The sequence below is a fragment of the Lissotriton helveticus genome, chromosome 1_1 (genome assembly GCF_964261635.1).
Source record: "Lissotriton helveticus chromosome 1_1, aLisHel1.1, whole genome shotgun sequence".
Taxonomy (NCBI): Eukaryota; Metazoa; Chordata; class Amphibia; order Caudata; family Salamandridae; genus Lissotriton; species Lissotriton helveticus.
The window spans coordinates 807,946,263-807,967,446 of record NC_136057.1 but is presented as its reverse complement, the minus strand read 5'-3'; the positions used below and the strand labels follow the sequence as shown (position 1 = coordinate 807,967,446).

General features: G+C 46.8%; 1 protein-coding gene across 2 annotated transcripts in view; it reads right to left on the bottom strand.

Moving 5' to 3' along the window:
- DOCK4 (dedicator of cytokinesis 4) overlaps positions 1–21,184 on the bottom strand; it is a 1,604,094-nt gene that overhangs the window by 814,794 nt on the left and 768,116 nt on the right. For both annotated transcript variants that reach the window (XM_078674485.1, XM_078674490.1), the window contains exon 22: positions 11,232–11,402. In XM_078674485.1, the coding sequence (XP_078530611.1) occupies positions 11,232–11,402 (171 nt within the window). The remainder of the gene's footprint in view (positions 1–11,231; positions 11,403–21,184) is intronic.

Sequence of the window (21,184 nt, the reverse complement as noted above, 5' to 3'; positions counted from 1 at the left end):
TACAGATATATCGGTACACAAGTAGTAACTTGTGCATCTGAAAGAGACAGGTTGGTGATAGATTCCTTACCTTAGAATAGATACCCCAGCAATACCAACCCCGGTGGTGGGTCTGCGAATAAGATTACACCAGAAAGTCACGGAGAACAGAATGGCCAAAGAAGCCGTCCCTCCGAACCTGACTGTCAAGGCAATAATGCTTTGTAAAGGTGTGCAGTGAAGCCCACGTGGCAGCCTGACAGATGTCTTGCAGGGGGACACCACGTCCCAATGCCGTAGTGGCTGCTGTTGCCCTGGTAGAATGGGCGCGCAGCCACACCGGGAGTTCCTTTTTAGCCATAGAATAACAGGCCGTGATACACAAGATGACCCAGCAGGAGATAGTCATCTTGTAAACAGCCCGGCCTTTCTTGTCACCTGCATAGCCAACAAAGAGCTGGTCATCCACCCGGAATACTTGTGTGCGAGTCAGGTAAAAGGAGAGCACACGTTTTGGGTCCAGACGGTGGAGCCTCTCTTCCTCTCTGGAAGGATGCGGAGGCGGAAAGAAAGTGGACAAGGTGATAGTCTGCCCGATGTGGAAGGCAGTGACAACCATTGGCAAAAAGGAAGGACGAGTACGCAGCACAACCTTGTCCAGATGATCCGACAGAAAAGGAGGCTTACAAGAAAGAGCCTGAAGCTCACTCACTCGCCTGCCAGAGGTGATAGCCACCAGGAAGGCAGTTTTCAAAGTCAGAAGATGTAAGGGACAATTGTGAAGCGGCTCAAAGGGAGCGCCCATGAGATAGGTCAAAACAAGTTTCAAGTCCCACTGAGGCATTATGAAAGGAACAGGAGGGAACTTATGAGTAATGCCTTTTAAGAATCTCTGTACAACAGGGGACTGATCTGGAAGCCTCAAAAAAGCTGAAATGGCCAAAAGGTAGCCCTTGATAGTGCCCAGAGCAGAGCCCTGCCAGGCCAGAGAAAGAAGGAACAAAAGGACCTCAGTAAGAAGGACAGAAAGGGGATCCACAGTCTTGGCTGTGCACTATGCCACAAATGTGTTCCACCTGCAAGCGTATACTGATTTAGTGAAGGGACGCCTGGCTGCCAGAATGACATCACAGACTTCGGGAGGCAAGTCAAATGGAATCAACTGTCACCGCTCAATCTTCACATATGTAGGTGGAGGCTGAGCAGGTTCGGGTGGAGAAACGTCCCCTGCTGCTGCGACAGAAGATCCTCCCAAAGAGACAGTCGGATCGGGGGATCCAGGATCATACTGGGTAGCTCGGGATACCAAACTCTTCAAGCCCAGTCCGGATGCACAAGGATGACTTGGGCCCGGTCATGTCTGATCTTCTTCAGAACTCTGGGCAGACGTGGTATAGGCGGAAAGGCGTACAACAGACCGCAACTCCACTCGTGACGAAAAGCGTCGCAGAGCTAGTGCCGCCGTGGAAATTCTAACGCGCAGAACTGATGACATTGGCATTCTCTTCGGTAGCGAATAGATCTAACCTAGGCTCTCCCCACTGTTGAAAGAGACCTTGCTCCACTCCAAGTGAAGACGCCATACGTGATCCATCAGACACCAGCGGCTGAGTTGGTCCGCCCTGGCGTTCAAAGAACCAGCCAGGTGTTGAACCGTCAAGGAAATGCTGTGACGTTCCAGCCATGTCCAGAGGCTCAGAACCTCCTGACAGAGGGTCCAGGACCCCACCCCGCCCTGTTTGTTGCAATACCACATGGCGATGGTGTTGTCCGTGAACACCAGCACTACCTTCTTCCTGACAGAGGGGAGGAATGCCTTCAGTGCAAGAATAGCCCGAAGCTCCAGAAAGTTGATATGGAGCTGGGACTCCGCCGGAGACCAGAGGCCTCTGATCTCCGCCTCTCCCATGTGGCCGCCCCATCTCTGGAGGGGCGCATCCGTCACCACTGTGTGCTCCGGTTGGGGAAGGGAGAGGGATCTGCCGCTGACCCAATGCTGATTTGTGCGCCACCACTTCAATTGTTGTGCAGCGCCCTCCGGAGTCTGGACATAATTGGACAGGTTTCCCTGATGCTGCGCCCACTGGAACTTCAGGTCCCACTGCAGAGCCTGCATATGCCACCCGGCATGGGTGGTCAGCAGGATGCAGGAGCCCATGAGTCTTAAGGTCTTCCTGACCGAAACCCAGGACAAGGGCTGAAAGATCGGAATCATAGCCCGAATGTCCTGGACTTGCTGTTCGGGAGAATAAACCTGAAACTGCGCCGTGTCCAGAACCGCTCTGATGAAGAGGAGCTTCTGAGAGGGAATCAGGTGCGACTTCGGCACGTTGATGGAAAATCCCAGCAAATGCAGGAGGTCGGCCGTAGTCTGGAGGTGGGAGATGACTGTCTGAGGCAAGCCCGCCTTGAACAACCAGTCGTCGAGATAGGGGAAGACTGAGACCTCTGATCTGCGTAGATGAACTTGCGACCACCGCTTTCACTTTCGTGAACACCGGAGGGGCACTGGTAAGGCCAAAGGGGAGCATGGTGAACTGAAAATGCTCCTGGCCCACCGAGAATCGTAGGTAACGCCGACGGGCTGGCAGGACGGGAATATGAAAATAAGCATCCTGCAGGTCCAGTGCCACCATCCAGTCTTGTGGGATGAGAGCAGACAAGACCTGAGCCAGAGTGAGCATCTTCAACTTCTCCTTCCGGAGGAATTGATTGATATTCCCAAGGTCTAAGATGGGACGTAGACCCTTGTTCTTCTTTGGAACCAAGAAGTAGTGGGAGTAACAATCACGACCTACTTCTGGCGTCGGAACACGCTCAATGGCCCCCTTCCTGCTGGAGAAGTGCCAAATGACCCCCAACATGCGGTGGCATTGCTAGGGGAGTAGACACGAAGGGGAGGGGGTAACCTCTTCGAACAATCTCCAGAACCCACCTGTCTGATGTAATGGTGCGCCAGTGGGGGAGGTGATCATGAATCCTGCCCCCCACTGATGTCTGGTTGGCCTAAAACACGGGACTAGGAAGTTATGGAGGCACTGGCAGCAGGGGTGTTGGTGGACTGACCCGCACGCTGGCCCAGTGACCCGCCTCTGCGAGCCTCACGTCCGTGGTTGCACTGGGACTGTTGCTGCACATGCTTGTTCTGAAAGGAACGTGTTTGCACGCCTCTTCCAGAGCTTAGAAAGGAACGAAAGATGGAAGTGGAAGGAGTACTTGCGGCCGAAAGGCCTAAGGACTTGGCCGTGGCCCGAAAATCCTTAAAACACTCCAATGTGGAATCCGCCTTATCACCAATGAGGCGGGTGCCATTGAAGGGCATGACCATCAATGTATTCTGGACAGCTGCAGAAAAGCCAGCCGTCCTCAACCAAGCATGACGACGTAACGCCACCGTTGTGGAAATCGCGCTACCCAGTGAATCAGTGGTATCAAGACCACAAACGTATAGTGAACTTGGCCGCATCTCTCCCCTCCATCAGAGCTAGGGAGAAAACTGTCCGAGCCTCCTCTGGACACTGAGAAAGCACCTGCTCAACCGCATCCCATACAGAATGAGGATAGCGGCCCAAGAGACAGGCAGTGTTCACAGACCGCAGTCCAGAACTTGCGGAAGAATATATTTTCTTGCCAAACTGCTCCAATTTCTTGGATTCCTTGTCTGGTGGAGCCGAAGGAAACGCACTCGGGACATGGAGGCCTGAACCAACAAACTTTCAGGTGTGGGGTGCTGGGTGAGGAAGGCAGGGTCGTTGGGAGCCGGGCGATGACAACGACATACACCCTTATCCACAGGAGCCCCTGTGTTGGGTCGAGACCAAGTGCCCAAAAGCACATCAGAAAGTGCCTTATTAAACAGCAACAGCGGTTCTGTAGAAGAAGAAGCTGGCCGAAGCACTTTTCAGTAGGTTAGTCCTGACAGCCACTTTAGGGAGCTCGAGGTCAAGAGCCTTGTCCGCCCTATGTAGCACCGTGGAAAAGGAACCACTCTCCTCCATAGTAGCTGAAGGGGATGGTGAACCAGGAGCCGGAGTGTAATCCGGGCCACCCGCCTCCAGTTTCTCATCCCAGTCGGGGACGGACCCGCACTGCGCTGCGAGAGGGTCTTCAAACGCTTCCCAATCCTCCCCTTCCTGCATGAGGGGACGAGGACGTGGATGAAAAAAAGGGTAAAAGTCCCCCATTGGTGTTGGGATCAGCGCCGGAAGACATGCCTCCGGCACCGTGCCGACGTCAGAAAAGAAGTTGATGCTGGTGTCGGCTGCCGGCATCGCCGGCGATGTCGATGTCATTGGGGGCCGTACAGGGGCCACCGGCAAGAACGGGGAGCGCTGGCCAGAGCCATGGAGGCCTCTGGGTGTCGACGACATTGGGGCCGTGGCCTGCAACATCGAGGAACGCGGAACAGTGGGGCCCGCAGGGCCCGAAGGAGATCCGACGGGGCTGCATGGGCCAAAGACACGTGCCATTGCAGACACAAACTCTTGCAATTCGTCTGGAGTCGCCGATGGACCCCGGAAAGGTGGGTAAGCCAACGGTAACTGCTCGGGCTACGTTGGAGCCGCAGGGGCGGTGCCACCTGCCCCCTTAGACGCGTCCCGCGACCGGCGAGGGGATGACGAATAGCGACGACGCTTCATCAACTTTTTGTGCTTCACCTTACCTGACTCCAAGTGAGAAGACTTCGAATGATTGTGCTTGCTCCATGACCGGGCCCTCGACCTCCCACGAGCCCGGGACCTGGAACGACATGGGGCCGACCCTGGGCCTCCAGCCACTTTCGGGACCGCTCCCGCAAAGTTTTCGGGGCCATGGCTCGGCAGTGGGAACACGACTCGGTGTTATGGTCATGCCCCAGGCAGAAGAGACAACCACGGTGCGGGTCCGTCAGCAACAGCAACTGGTTGCAAAGCTTGAAACCAGGCATCCCTTTGCACCAGGAGTAAGTTTTACTTACAAACACTTTAGTCAACTAATTGACGGGGTACCGCTCTCTCCGGATCTGCGCTTGCTGGCACGGAAAAAGAAAGAACTGCTGTCAGCGCGTGTGGGCGCCTCCAAGTGGCTCCAGTGACGTCATCATGACGAATACGATGCCAACGATGCACGCGGAGCCGTACGACGACGACTATCGACGCACAGGGGTACTGCTGGCAAAAGCTTTCCGGATCCAGTCTGACGTTTGGGGATATTATAAGGTAAGGAATCTATCATTAACGTGTGTCTTTCAGATAGTGTTTCTCTCTAATGGCTTCTCGAGGTTACTCCAACAACTGAGCATGAAGAGCAGACCAGGTCAAGTTTTCAGTGTAACCACAAATCATTTGCCATTCAGGAGAAATCTAAGTCAATGCATTTTGTGGATATCCTAGCAGTTACACATGGATAAAGACTTCCTTTCCCAATGTTGGATATGCCCGGGCTAACGTGACCTCCACCTTGATCTCGGGCCATCAATAACATTGGGTGCCCCACCCTACAATAACTGAGTCATATCTTGCAGGGAGAATCAGGTCGAAATTTCGGGCATATTGTGGGTATCCAGTTCATGATGGTCTGACCACTGGGACAATGCTAGTCCTAGACTAATGGGGGCATTTCCTGGCATACTACATGTCAATGGGATCATGTCCCCCCTTGCTAACATAACGCTGGACCTTCACAAATGGTCACCATTGCATGCAATCCTAACATAATGGTTGTGAAAAGTCTTCGCAAATAATGAGCATTCAATGATGAAATGTTGATACAAGGACATGTATGGCAGAATACATTCTTATGTTGCAGTAGAAAGTTGTATTATTCGATGAAAACGAAAATATAATGAATGGGCGCTAAAAGGGTCTATTTACTAAACAAGGAAAAGCTGGCATTTGGGACAGAAATTGTGTTATTTTTGCGAATTCAAAACTGTTTTATCCAGTTCATTCCTACGGAAGCTTGTATTAAATAGGTAAATATCTACATTTTCAAAGGCCTTCAAGCCACTGTTTGGGGACACAATTATGGCATTTGTGAAACATATTCAAAAGCTGAAAATTGATTGATAGTTTGGAAGGTTTGGCAAACCTAGTGCTGATGTCTCCTTGGTGCCAGGAGACATTTGCTTGGCTGCTATAATTGTATGACTCATGAAGGTATTTTCAATTTGGCTTTTTCTTTTACAGATTAAGATAATATGAACAAAGATGATATACATGTATGAAAAATTTCCATGCAAATTACACCTCGACAATAATACATTTTCCCATTTTTATTAATGAAACTCTGTATATGAAACTTCATGCTTAGTATCCCTGCCTCTCATGAATCCTAGAGGTGGAAGGGGATGCTGGAACATACGTCCATTAATTGTTTCAATGCCATTTTTGTAACATTTCATTACTTTTAATTACTCAAATAGGCCGCTTAGTGGTCAATTTGGATGTATTCTCGTGCAGTTACTGTAGTTAAACTGAATCAAGTTACATTATTTATGTCACTCCTTTCTTCTCAGCCACTCTTTTAGCTCTGCCCTCGCTTTACTATTTTCTCCTGCATACATTATTGGCAAGTAGCAGAAGGCTTTCTTGCTTCGGCTCATTCCATTGTCTTTTTCAATATTCGATATGTGATTTTTATGGTCTGCCTCTTTTCACTGGAAAACCAGAGTTCTCACTGGGGAAGCTCAGAGTGCACTGGGTGTGATGGCCCTCTCAAGGAAAAAGGCAATTATCCATCACCACATTAATATATGCTGGGCGCTCTAAAAGAAGGAGATATGAGGTCAGAAATGTAGTGATGTGTTCACTGTAAGAGGTAACTGGAATGGACAGGAAGGAGTCGGGTAGCAAAAGCGCCACACAAAGCAGTTGACGTGGTCAGAAAGGTACCACAGGTTAGTGGTAACGAGAGTAGCAGTTGATATAAGAAAGTAAAAAGTGGGTTCCAACATGTAGCAAGGTTGTTCAAGTAACCAGCTCTAATAGCCCGGGCCCCTGGTGCCACTCACAAAGAGATATATGTGACACATAACTGACCTGATGGTCTAAAATCTCTGCTATGAGGGTGTGCTGGAGGTGGCACCACTCTTGTGCATGCAGTGAAGGAGTTGTGAGTGAGTGAGCGTGTGGGTGTGGGTGTTTGTTTGTTTTTTGGGTTTGGGTAGAACAATATAATCTGTAAATCAGACTTTGTGACTACAAAAATATTTTTCACAATGGCAAAACCCATTTTATGAGTTGGAAAATTATCTCCAGTCATAATATTAGTATAAAAGAGGAAGGCATTTACCCTCCTCTTTGTGAATCACACATGAAAGTATCATACATTGAGCTGCAAACGGGACAATTTCCCCATGGGGAATCCTGTCAGTTGGCATCATGAGGACCAGACACCGGCCCCTGAGACCACTGCCTGCTTACCCATGTTTCCCTTTTCGGAAAGCAAACACAGAAATGATCTGCTGGCATTTGAAGGCTACCATTCCTGCATCCACATCCATTCAAAACAGGTAAGAAAAAAAAATATGATTTACATAATTAATATTCATAAGGCACATGTGTTTCGCCTTCCACCGAATGGATAATCTGCAATGAGATCTCTTTATACATGGGTCGCATCACATATTACATTCCAGTTTGCAAACCAGTCTTTGTGCAATTTGCACATCTCTAGTTTGTGAACGGAGATAGTACATGAGGCCCCTATTTTCTTAACCGTATTAATTCATCCTAAAGTTTTCTAACATTCCCCACATACCCAGAAATGGTGATTACTTCGAAGACAGAATTTGGATAAGTAATGTTCTGTTTATGGTTTATCCCAACAGTTTTGGGCCAGATGTACAAACTTTTTTTGCTGTCGCAGAGGGGCATTTTGCCCTTGTGCGACCGCAAAAAACGGTAGCACAACGTACCAATCCTATTTTGCCAATCGCTAATGTAATAGTGACTCGCAAAATAGGGTTAGCGACTCGCTATGAGGAAGGGGCGTTCCTAGGGCGTTCCTTTCGAAGAGCGACTCTTTAACCTATGTAAGAATTTTTTGTAACTGCATTTGCGGTTGCAACACTCGCAGTTTACCACCCTCTTCAAGAGGGTTATAAACCATTCGCAAATGGTAAGGGGTCCCTAGGAGACCCAGTCTCCTTTGTGAATGGGTGTGCAAACATTTTTTAAGAGCAGGCAGTGGTCCCAGGGACCACTACCTGCCCTTAAAAAATTAAACAAAAGTTTCATTTCTTATGCAGCCAGTTTTTTAGGTCTCACTGAGTCAGCGTACTTGCGCTGCTCGGAGAGACATTTAGTATGTGAGTTTTCAAAGTGCTGCTGGCTGGCCTAACGATTGCGTTCACGCGTGAACCGCCAGCCTTCAGCGCCATCTGTCTTTCCTCTCGCATGTTCCGTGCCTCCGCCAATGTCCACGATTTCGCGCTGAAAAACGCTGCTCCCCCCCTCTGTGTGTTGTCTCAAACTGGGGATAGTTAAATCAATACATGAAATACGGAGCATTTATTAAAAGCTTTGTAGGAGAAAATCTGCGTCGCTCTGACTCCCGGCGCAGCTAGAGGAAAAACCCTTCCCCGTTTAGATACAGGGCTTCGTGGAACACGCACTCTGTGGCTTGTTGGGGCTGCCCTAGCATGGTGTAAAGCTCCGTGAAACCACAAGCGCATAACAGCGCTTTATTTTTTTTAAAGTATTCTAATTAGTGTTTAAAGCTTAGCATGGTGTAAAGCGCTGTGAAACCGCGAGCGCATAACAGCGCTTTATTTTTTTTTTTAAGTATTCTAATTATTGTTTGAAGCAGTCATATGGAGGTCAAATAGCTAGATTTACTGAATGGTTAGATCGGATAGGGTAGGCCAACCCGAAGCACCCAGAGCGACAACCCTGAATGTGGCTATATGACAATTACATCTGGTGACTTGTTGTGGGCCTTATGATGCTGTATAGCACAGTGACACCCATAGCTGATGATACTGCTATATTTAAAATATGTAGAAAAAAAAATGAATGGCACCTGGGCCTTAATAAAATGTACCCATGTGTACAGGTCAAGTTCGAGAATGGGAAAAAGCCGACTTAAATAAGTGTGCCATGGCTGTACAGTCGGAATGTAACATCTGTAAAATAAAAGAAACACACCGAGCAATTACATTTTCCAATAACGCCTATGAGCATGATGCGACCGTAAATTTAAAATGCTCTGGAAAGACGAGTCAGGAAACAGAAAAAAAAGTAAATATATAGATTTATTTATCGCGTTCATCAGCCTATAAAAGGTAAACACAACATATGGCGATTAGCATGTTTTCACCCACTAGTGCTGAACGCCTCAGTACTTGCCTGTTCTCTCATTGCCTGAAAAAAATTGTCAGTGCGCAATAAAATGTGCAATTAAGTTTAATGTTTTTGTGGGGGTGTAGAGCCAAAGTGTGCAGGGCCCTCGCAGTGAGTGGGCGTTTTTCACACTTGTGTGTTGGAGGACTGTGTCGCCAGGAGTGTCGTGGTCGCGTCACTCTGGAAGGGGGGCTTAAAAGTGCAGCCACAAACCCGTCTCCAAAAAATGAACATGAGTGTGTTGTGAAGTCGGTGCGCTTGCTGCATAGTGCTAAATGGGCACGTGGACTCAGGCAGGTGCACCAGTCTGGTGAGAGGATTTTGTTTTCCTGGAGCACAAGCAATGTGTCCCATGCAACAAAAAATATGAGGGAAGTGAAATCAAAATTATGTGCTTGGCTGATGCAAGTGTCTACACACTTGAAGTCTGTCTTTGGTGTCAGTTTACAAGCAGCACTATTTTCAAAACTCGTAATTCATGGAAGTCACGTCATTCCGGCAAATTACAGATTTTTAATCCAGCGAGAAGCCTCAAAACATAACATGTAATATTAAACTTGCTCTTGGGGTTTTAGTTGAACTAACAAATCACCGAGCCTCAAATAGTTTAAAAAATGCAATCATTACACCTCTGTGACATTATAAATAAATATCATTCTGTTACATATTCAATCTATCTATCTACATTGGTCTGTCTGTTTTTTCATCTATATAAAATTATATTCTACAAAACATAGAAATTGCACCCTTTCCTTAATTTCGGATTTAAAGAATTGAAAAGTCAACAGTTTTAGAACTGTACATTATTTATTTTATTTCAGATTACACATACCATTCAACATATCAGTGACAGATAAAATGAATAACACGATACAATAACTCCATTTCGATGCTCCACAAACATATGTGTAAGGGAGGATAGAGAATGCCACTTGTTCATTATTTTTTTCCAAAAGCTTTATTAGTAGTTTAGAACAATTAAATCAACCAACTGGTATCGCACAGTAGTGAATGTGGACAGGGGTCCAATTGAAAATCATTACTACACATAACAAAACACCCCAAACAGTCATGCAATCAAGGAACGTTACTAACATGTTATTATCTTGCTGGTTGCCTCTCGCAAAACTCCCCTAGATTCAAGGGTCAGCACAATAGCTCAGAGCAAAGACACTGATCTTCTCAAAAAAATCAGTCTCCGGGCCGATAGTACTGGTCATCCACTAAAAAGGAAATTCAGTATCTGCAATCGTAGAAATGTGTAAAGCAAAAGAAACAAGCATTGGCATAGCTAATAGGTCTCGCCTTTATGACCTTATAAGTATTTAGTTATGCAGCACAATATCCTTGGTGCAACAACATCAACTGTTGCATGGCTAAGCACTTATAAGGTCCCAAAGGCGAGACCTATTGGCTATGCCAATGCTTGTGCTTAAGGAAAATGGCCTGCATTTTTTTTAACTTCTTTATTGACAAAGCAGTGCTAGAAATGGTGGTCTGCTGACCCCAGTAGGCCGCCATCCCTGGGAGTGCCAGCCATTCCCAATGGGGTCCCAAATTGCGACAGACACATTAATATGCATGAGGCATGCAATTTGCGACCCCATTAGGAATCGCAAACAGTGTCTCTGACACTGTTGTACATTGATGTTTGCGACTTGCAATTTAATGCAATTTGCGAGTCACAGACATCAATGGTCGTACATCTGGCCCGTAGTCTCAATGTATACACTTCAAGGGACACACTTCGCTCTAGAAATCTTTGATTGATTGAAGTCCTGGAAAAAAAGAATCAATCCTAGCACTATAGACTAAGCTAGGGCTTTAACTGCCCTAAATATATGTTCACAATAAAAACTACACACTACATCGTTAAGTAAACAAGTAAATGCACACAGATAACTTAACAAATATACTCATCAGACTTACTTGTGATTGTGATAAAGCACCGGCACCTTTACTCTCTTGTGAGAGGAAGAATCGAACTGACATTAAGAGCTCCTGGACACAGCAGCGAAATTCATCCTCATTCTGTCCACCAGTAGCAATTGAATACAACTTCCGAGATTGTACTATATACTTAAAAATATATTCTTGAGCCTAAAAACACGAACAAAGGTTTGCTCAGTTATGATAATTACATTTTGAAGGAAAAATACAAAAATATGAGACATCTTAAAATCTGCTTGGTTATTTCAGACATGTTCTGCTTTATCTGAACTATTCACGAGCACAGAAGACAAACTTGGCGAGTTTCACATCACTCTTTTGTTATTATGCAGTTCCAGTGAATACAGAGTTGCAATACATTGTAAAAAGTTAAAATGGAGCTGCAGAATATAAAGTAGAGAAATTGAATATGTGTGGCCGTTCTCTGGCATACAAATCATTTAATAATGAATTGTCGAAAAAAATCAGAAACGACTTTAATGGCGGTATCACTCACGAAGTTGTCTGTGATTAAAGGAGCTGTGACAAGCGAAAATCATCGAGGGGTAATCTACTGGTATGTAATGTATGCATTATGGAATGTTAACAAAAAAGAAACTACTGCAAAGCTAAGTTCTGCAAAAATTTGGACTGCATATTTTAAGCCCCTCGTTATTACAAATGTGTTATATATAGTGTCGACAAGAGGATCACGTTCCGGCTCCTCACCCACGCACACAAATCTCTCTACGACCTGGGCCCCAAGTACCTCAACGACCGCCTGACCTTCTACACGCCCACCCGCCAACTACGGTCCACCAACCTCACCCTCGCAGCCGTACCACGCATCCGAACAGCAACCGCCGGAGGAAGATCCTTCTCTTACCTGGCTGCCAAGACGTGGCACTCCCTCCCCATCCACCTTCGGCTGACCAAGGACCATCTCACCTTCAGAAAACAACTCAAGACCTGGCTGTTCGAGCAATAGCATACCCCCCCACCCCCCAAGCGCCTTAAGACCCTCCTGGGTGAGTAGTGCGCTATACAAATGGCATGATTGATTGATTGTATTAGTACCCCAGAAAAAAACATTCTTTAAGCAATATTTGGCATATGATTACAAAGAAAGTATGGGCCCGATGTAGAATTAAGTAGACGGAATAAAGACAGTTAGGGTGGTGGAGAATTTGTATGAAATGTTTGGTGTATGTCCTTCATAGGGTATAGACTCTTGCATTAAACTTTTGAAAGTTATACATGTTTCATTTTTTATGAAAAATGTACAACTAATGGCCGCCACACCTGATAGTTTTTTCACACGGTGTGTGTATTTTTAAACTGCTCCTCACCGCCAGGATATATTTGGCGGTCCCAGACAGCAAAGAAAATTTCACCCGACCACACACTAAATTGAGAAGATGATCGAATGGCTTACCTTTAATGGCCTGTACTGCGGTAGGCCGGCAAAGGAGTATGGCAGCGACAGAGCTAGAGTAGGTGCTGTCGCCAACATCCTGTTGGTTCGCCCAGCAATAAAACGGCAAGCGGACCAAGAGTTTGGTGGAGAGGGTATTCTGTCTTCACTGCCAAACTCTTAATTGGACCCTCCATGCCGGGCCAGATATTCTGCCCTTCTCAAGAAAGCCACACAGTCTTATACTCACCCGGACCAGCATGCTAAAGTTTCCCTCAATGCTTTGTATACCTTGAAAAAGTGGAGGAGTGGAAAGAGAGCAAAGGACACACTGCTCTACAGAGTCCCCTGGAAAACCAAATCAGGTTCTATATTGTGCCCTTATCTGTTTGCAAGTGGCAAATAGGACAGGTCCTCTTCCTGGGAAACAAATGATGCAGCAGCCAAGAAAGTAGAGCTATACAATGGAGGCAAACGCCAAGTATTGAAGGGCAGCCTATCAAGTGCAGGGAGAATTCTTGCCCAATTAATCACTACAGAGAGGAAGAAAATGGTGCTTTGATCGCCAACAGTGAGAATATTGAACTTGCAACCCTCATATGATATGCATGCTTTGGGTTCTCAGCCCTTTTTACATCTAGAAATGAGAGTGACATGAGAAGGGTCGGGGCAAAAACTCAAACTGTCAGCAGATCCCTCCTCTTGTGAATTTCCCCAGGCACCAGAGTATTTAAAACTCTGGACATGATGACACCCCTGTGCACTTACATCAGTTTAGTCATTATTTCCGAGTGAAGCAATTTAATTGAGTGCTGAATACTTCTAACTTCAGAGTTATCATTTTGTAAACCAGTACCAAAGCAATGCTCCTTCTAAGATCGTTGGCCTACACGGTGGATGGTTACATCAAGATTTCTTGCCTGCAGACTTGTGAACTGATGCAGTAATGTCTGGCAAAATTATTGACAGATGTCGTCATGGCTGCCTGGCAAATGTCCAAAACTGGAATGCCTATTGCCCGAGTAGTAGTCAAGACTTCCTTCCTAGTGGAAGGAGCTCCAATACTCTCATGAGAGTTCTTTTTGGCCAAGAATAGCACATCTTGATGCAAAAGAACGAGTAATTGAGATAAAGCCCTTTTTCAGGACCTCCTTCCTTTGAGCGTGTTGTTGGTCTAACCAGTAGGAATCTTGACCCCCTTACATGGATTTGGGGACAGAAACGAACACAGAAAGAGTGATGAACTGCCCTAGATGGAAAGCTGACACAGCTTTCAGAAGAAAGGATGAACGAGACATGCTTGTCAGAAGAAGGAATTATACAGAGGTTGAAATGACAAAGTCTGCAGCTCACTGACATGATGCGCTAAAGTGAAAGCAATGAGAGCAAGTTACATACCTTTGGTAATGCTCATTCTACTATAGCAAACATTGGCTTCATCACTTTAACATATTCACCAGGCACCAGACTGGATCCAGAAAAATGTCTCGATAGTACCGATCCCATGAGCCAATGGACTCCGTGATGACAGCACACTGCCCCCCCAAAGGGATGGAGCGAAGCCACTTCCAAGATCCTACCCTGCGTACTGATGTCAGTTTCTTGTCTTTTCCGGGTTCGTATCCTCAACTCTGTGGCATGAAGCCCGAACAGTTGTTCGTACCACTATGCTGAATACAAACTTAGGACCTTTTTAGATATTAAAAAAGGCCACTTCATAGAATTGGAAGATGGGGGGTGGGGGTAAGGAACTGCAATTAGATAGAGCATCCACCAGAAACAATGTTAACAAACGTAAGTACTTGTGTTACTGCCGTATACTTATAGACGCTGATTCCTTACCTTAGAATAAATACCAAAGCAAAACCTCTCCAGGAGGTGCGTCTGTGAAGTGGTCTTAGACCAAGAGTTCTTTCAAGACCAGACAAGCAAAATACACTTACTACTGGGCCTGGCTGTAAAGGCAGTTGTGCTTCATGAATGTCTGCACTGACATTCATGTGGCAGCTTGGCAGACATCAAAAACAGGTACTCCTTGTGCCGATACATTAAAAGCAGCCTTAGCTCTGATGCATTAGACTCTCAGGCATTCTGGAGGCTGCTTTTTGGCCAGTGCATTGCAGATCTTAATGTATTGGACTATCCACTTCGACAGGGTCCTCTTCTGCACAGCCCTCCCTTTCTTTGGACTGGAGAACCCCACAAAAAGGTGATTGTCTACTCATAGGTCGAAATTACAATCAAAGTAAAAGCTTGACGCCCTTTTAGGATCCAGCCGATGCTGCCTATGTTACTCTACTGAAGGGTGCAGAGGAGTAAAGAATGCTGACAGAGTGATGGATTCTCTAACGTGAAAGAGAGTCACAACTTTTGATAAAAATATCACTCGAATCTCAGGATCAACTTGTCGGGAAGAAAGGTGAGGTAAGGCATTAGCATTAAAAATGCTTGAAGTTCACTCACTAAACAAATTGACGTAATCGCAATGAGGAACAGGGGGGACCATGATAGCAAGTGGCTGTGCATCAGCTCAAAGGATGAAAATATTAGAAATGCCAAGACTAGCACCACAAATGTTTGGGGAGGAAACCTTAATATAAGTCATAATAGCAGGTGATTTAAACAAGGATGGTTGGTCTAGCAAACAGAGAAAGGATGTAAGGACTGACAAATAACCTTCAAATATAGCCCACTACAAGACCTGGCTTGACTATAGCTAAAGCAAACAAAAAGACGGCTGATAGCTTTGCTTGTAAAAGTTACTCTATACCACAAATCTATCTTAGTGCCAAGCATAAACTGATTTTGTGGCAGGGTGCCTCGCACCAAGGATGACAACCACCACTTCAGTTAGTAGATCAAATGTAGTCAGTTTCCACTCCTCAATGTAAGCATATGAAGGTGCTGAGACAGGTGGTTCTTGCAAAGTGTATTCCGGGTCCTTGATAGTCAACCCCAATGAAGTCATAACTTTTGCATTGGCCGGAGCTGGTCCACACCTGATTGTGGTGAGCCTGCCTACAACAAACTGTCAAAGTACTCTGGAGCTGGATGTTATGTCAAAAACACTAGATCACCTAGTCCTGAATTGTGACATCTGACTATGGGGTGCTTCACTGCTGGGATCTGGAAAATCTAAGACCAAGCGGCCAGAATAGGATCAGTTAGGGATTTGTTGAATCATATCAAGAGATCAGATGGAGCAGGGCCAGGATGCAAAATGTCTGTCAGGAGGTTATGCTTAGCACCTCAGTGGTAGTGGCAATTCCACAGCCCTCCATATCACTACCACAAAAAGAGGCCACTTTCTTCTGCAGGGGGAGTCCAAGGGTAAAACAAAGGGAGATATAGAGAGGTATCAAATCTACTGTAATTTTGCAAGTCAAAATGAAGGCAAGAATCTGAATACTAAGGTGGGAGCAAATGTTTTGTATTCTCATTATCTGGTAGATACAATATCTAGCTGCAGATTCTTTACCGTAGAATTTCCCAGGCATCAGGATGGATCCAGAAACCTTTGCATAAGCTGTACCCTTGTGTGTGCCATCGGATGGCTCCATTCGGCTCCGTGTGACGTCGTTTGTGTCGGTTATGACGTCACGGTCCCCTATATAGCTGCCACCCAGGCGCATGGACGTCAGTAAGCTTTGACTGCCTCTAAGCCAAAGCACAGCAGATCTTTATGCAGAGAACAATCCCGCAAGAAATGGTCCTTTTCTACACTGCCTGACCTTTCTTAGCTCCCACATAGCCCACAAAGAGTAAGTCGTCCAACCGTAACATTTGTGAGTGGTCAAGGCAGAAAGACAACGCTTTTCTTAGGTCCAGATGGTGGAGACGCTCCTCTTCTTTAGAGGAATGTGGGGGGCAAAAAATATGGGCAGAGTGATAGATTGACACAGATGAAACGGGGTCACCACCTTTGGAAGAAATGAAGCACAAGTGCGAAGCGCCACTTTGGGCAGATACTATCGCCACCAGAAAGGCTGTCTTTATGGTAAGGAGCTGGAGGGGACAAATATTTAAAGGCTGTAAGAGAGCACACATAAGAAAAGTGAGAATTAAATTAAGGTCCCACTGTGGCTTGACAAAGAGTGTTGGTGGAAACAAGTGACCCAGCCCTTTCAAGAACCTATTTACAATTGGCGACTTAAAGAGAGCGGGTTGGTCTGGTAGGCGGCAAAAAAAGGATAGAGCAGAAAGTCCCCAAAGCAGAGGCCTGCTCGGCAAGGGTAAAAATTTAAAGACGAACAGTAGAATGAGGAGCAGGAAGAGGGTCGATAGACCTCTCTGTACTATATGATACAAACATTTGCCAACGCAGGCGTATACCATCTTAGTGAAGGGATGTCTGGATGCCAAAATAACGTTGAATACTTCGGGAGGAAGGTCAAATGCCATCAACTACCGCCGCTCAATCTCCACGCATGGAGACGGAGAGTTGACATGGTCGGGCGGAGGACCCTTCCCTGTTCCTTCAACAGAAGATCCTCCCGAAGGGGCAGCCTGATCGGAGGATCAATGCTAATTTTCAGAAGCTCTGGATTCCAGACTCTCCTTGCCCGGTCCAGAGCCACAAGGATAACTTGGGCCTGGTCGTTATTGATCTTCTTCAGAACTCTGGACAGAAGTTGTATGGGCAGAAAGGCGTACAACAAGCCTGAGCTCCACTCGCAACGAAAAGTGTAGCCTTGCGAAGACCAACTTGGAAACTCCAGCGCACAATGCGCAACTGCTGACATTACGTGTTCTCTTCGGAGGCGAACAGCTCTAACCAAGGTTCTCCTCACTCACCTTCGAGTGGGGACGCCATTCGTGATCCGCTAGGCATTGACAGCCGAGTTCATCCATCCTGGCATTCAGAGAACCTGCCAGGTGTTGAACAGCCAGGGTTATGCTCTGCTGTTCCAGCCATGTCCAAAGATGCAGGACCTTTTGACAAAGGGTCCACGACCCCTCCCCACCCTGCTTGTTGTAGTACCACATGGTGGTGGTGTTGTCTGTGAACACTAGCACTAATGTACCCTTGACAGAGGGAAGAAATGCTTTCAATGCCAACCGCATTGCGCAAAGCTCCAACAAACTGATGTGGCACCCAGACCACACCAGAGACCAGTGTCCCCTGATCTCCACCTCTCCCAGATGGCCGCCCCATCCCAAGAGTGACGCATCGGTCAGCACTGTGTGATCTGGTTGGGGAAGGGAGAGGGATCTGCTCTCGACCCATTCGCGGTTCATCAACCACCACTGCAGATCTCTCGCAGTTCCGTCCGAGATCTGGACTACGTCAGTGAGATTTCTCAGAGTCTGTGTCCACTGGAACTTCAGGTCCCACTTCAGAGCCTTTAATACACCACCTGGCATGCTTTACCAACAGGTCTCACTGAAATCCAGGAAAGAGGCTGAAACATCGAAATCATACCTGAATATCCTAGGACTCACTGCTCGGGAGGATAAGCCCGAAACTGCACTGTGTCCAGAACAGCTCTGATGAAAAGGTGCATCTGAGAAGGAGTCAAGGGTGACTTTGGCATGTTTATAGAGAACCCTAACACATGCAGGAGGTTTGCCATAGTTTAAAGGTGGGAAACAACAGTCTGGGGCAAGGATGCCTTAAACAGCCAGTCATCGAGTTAGGGGAACATTGAAACACCTAACCTGCGCAGATGAGCTGCAATTACCACCATCCTCTTGGTGAACACCCGAGAGGCACTGGTAAGGCAGAGTGGGAGCAAGGTAAACTGAAAGTGCTTGTGGCCCAACTTGAAACGCAGGTAACGCCTGTGGCCCGGCAGGATGGGGATGTGAAAATACGCATCCTGTAGGTCCAACACTATCATTCAGTCTTCTTGATCTAGGGCAGACAAGTCCTGAGCTAAAGTAAGCATCTAGAACTCCTACTTCTTGAGGAAGACATTGACGGTCCGAATACATATAATGAGCCATTTCTTCTTTTTTTTTATAAATTCTTTTTTCATCAATGCACATACATATCACATCTGGTCTATAATCAACACATGTCTGACATTCACGGTTTTCTGTTTTCACCCCAACAGTAGATCATACAACAGTAATCCCCCTCAATAGGCACAAATCCAGGTGACTTCTACAATCACAGACTGTCTCGGCATCGTGTGACAATGCACGCCTACCCGCAGGAAGGTGCCGGAGGCCTCCTATAGCTGTGCCTGTGTCCGATGAAGCAGATCCCGTCCCTCCCACTCCTCCCCAACAAACCCTCCCCCTACCTCCTGTCTCCTGGGCGCAAAGTCTCTGTTCGGTGTGCTTCTCCAGTCTACAGCTCCGACCACCTCTTCACTATACGCTTATAGAAACCTAAGCTCCAGTTCTGGCCTTAGCATGAGTGACTTCAAACCTCTCGACTCAGTGTGTGGCCTGTGAGCTATCTCCCTGGGATAGTGCCGGGTCCCGTCTATCTAGATCCAGTAGCATGACCTCCCACTCCATAGCTATGGGGGTCTTCCGTCTTCCAATGTCCTCCTCTCTATTAAGGGTGACACCCTCAATCTGGCCCCACTTAACAGCGTCCCTCCTGTGGAAAAGTAAATTTTGCCATGTTCTGTGTCCCTACGTGTTCCCCATCCTATGTTATGTGTGCATGATTAATATGCATATGTATTTCCCCATGATCGATTAAAGACGCAATTACAGTTGTGTCCATCTCTAGTATGTCAGTTTCCAGTTCTCGTGAATACTATGAATATCAGGCCTATGTAAAGTTACGTTGCCACGTTTACCAGTGTGCACGTTATTTCATTGAAAAGTCCCCGTTTCTAGGCCTCAAAAGGGCCCGGACACCAGATTCAGCTCCTGTCTCCTGAACCCTCGCTGAGGAGCGATACAGCCCCCACCTGTATCCTCGACCCTTCACTTACTTCCTGCCCCACAGTGCCCGGCTCGGCCTGGCTCTGCCTGCTAGTCTGCCAAAAGTATGTTATGATTCTAGTTATCAGTCTAGCCCTCCTTCTCTGCATTCCTAAGCTACTGAATCGCATCAATAGTTTCAGTCATCGTCTAGCCTTTACATCTCCATGTAAGAGAAATACTGTATTTATGGTCATTTAATATTCTTCAACACGCACTACATGTAGAATGATGCATGCTCCAGTCTTAGAGTCTGTTAGCCTCTCCTCTCCTGACTTTTAGTTTATATCAACATGTTCTCTAAACATCAGATACTAGATAGGGTTTAGGTACATGTCGCCCTGACTCTCCAGACTTCAGTCTCTGCTCCTAGCACAGAGTTCATAGCCCCCAGCTTCTCCTAGTAACACGTCATTGTCAGTTTGCGCGCACCATTAGGTTAGAGGTCCCGGCTCCTTAGGTAGCCCCCTCCAGGTTTCCGCCCCATTTATGACATATTCTGTTACGTTTACATCACATGTCCATGTATACGCCTCCTGTTACACCCACTTTCACCCTTATCTTTCGCGACTGCTATTGACCACACCCACTGCTCCGCCTATCGTATGTATTGTAATGCAACTGTTTTAGTATATATGCTTGTGTACTGTTATTAAAGTTAGCGCGCTCATTCCCTGTCCCCCCTGCAGGGCCCTGCCATCCTGTTCCCGTGCAGGTTGTCCTGTTCCTGTCCTTTATGCTGTATTAAACCTGCAAACTCCTACTACCTCGAATCTTGACTCTTATTTATTGAGCTATCTGTTATTGCTATGTCCAGTCAAACCTAGATCCGGTATTATTTATTTATATACCACATAATGGCGCCCGAATAGGGACTTGCCCTTTCCCCACGCGCCGGTGAAGCCACGCCGGCCCCCTGACCCTCTGCAGCCGTGACGGAACCATACCGTGCACGTGCAGATATTTCTGCTTCAAGTATCCCTCAGGCCCACGGAGGAGACGGAGGTGGCGGTCCAGCATCCAGACGAGGCGGTGGAGGAACGCGGCGAGTCCCGACCAGAGCCCAAGCCGAGAGTCCAAGGTCCGAGGTATCCGGAGGCCCACCCGTAACTGAAGTCCGAAGTTCGTCCGTCCGGCGTCAAAGCAGTCCAGTCCAGTCCGAGGCCTTCCTTTCTTGCTGCCCGGTGAGTACCGTTGCTGGGGTAGTATCTAGACAGGGTCAATCTAATTGTCTCTGGTCCGTGGGGTTTGGTGGTACACAGATCCCAAAACGAAGTGTCCACTTCGGTGGATGCGGGTCCTGACGTGTCTCTTTATGAGACCGGTAAGTTTCATACTGTTTCAGCAGTGCATCTAGTTCCTGTTCTAGTCAGTTCTATTCTCGAGAAGATTCATGTATTCTGTTTTCAGTATTCCAGGTAGTATTCTGTTCGAACTGTTATTTTAAATGTTCTTCATGTATTTTAATGTCGTGGTATGAAAGTGGTGTAATTATCGTGTTCATTGTGTATTGTATTGTGTCTAGATTACAGTTCAGTCATGCCCTTATTTTCTAAATTACGTCAGTTAAAAACCAGAAAAGGTCTGTTAGAAGCAGCAGTTCCTGTCCCGCCTAGGGACAGTCCAGGTCATTTTATGTATCAGAAGCATGGCA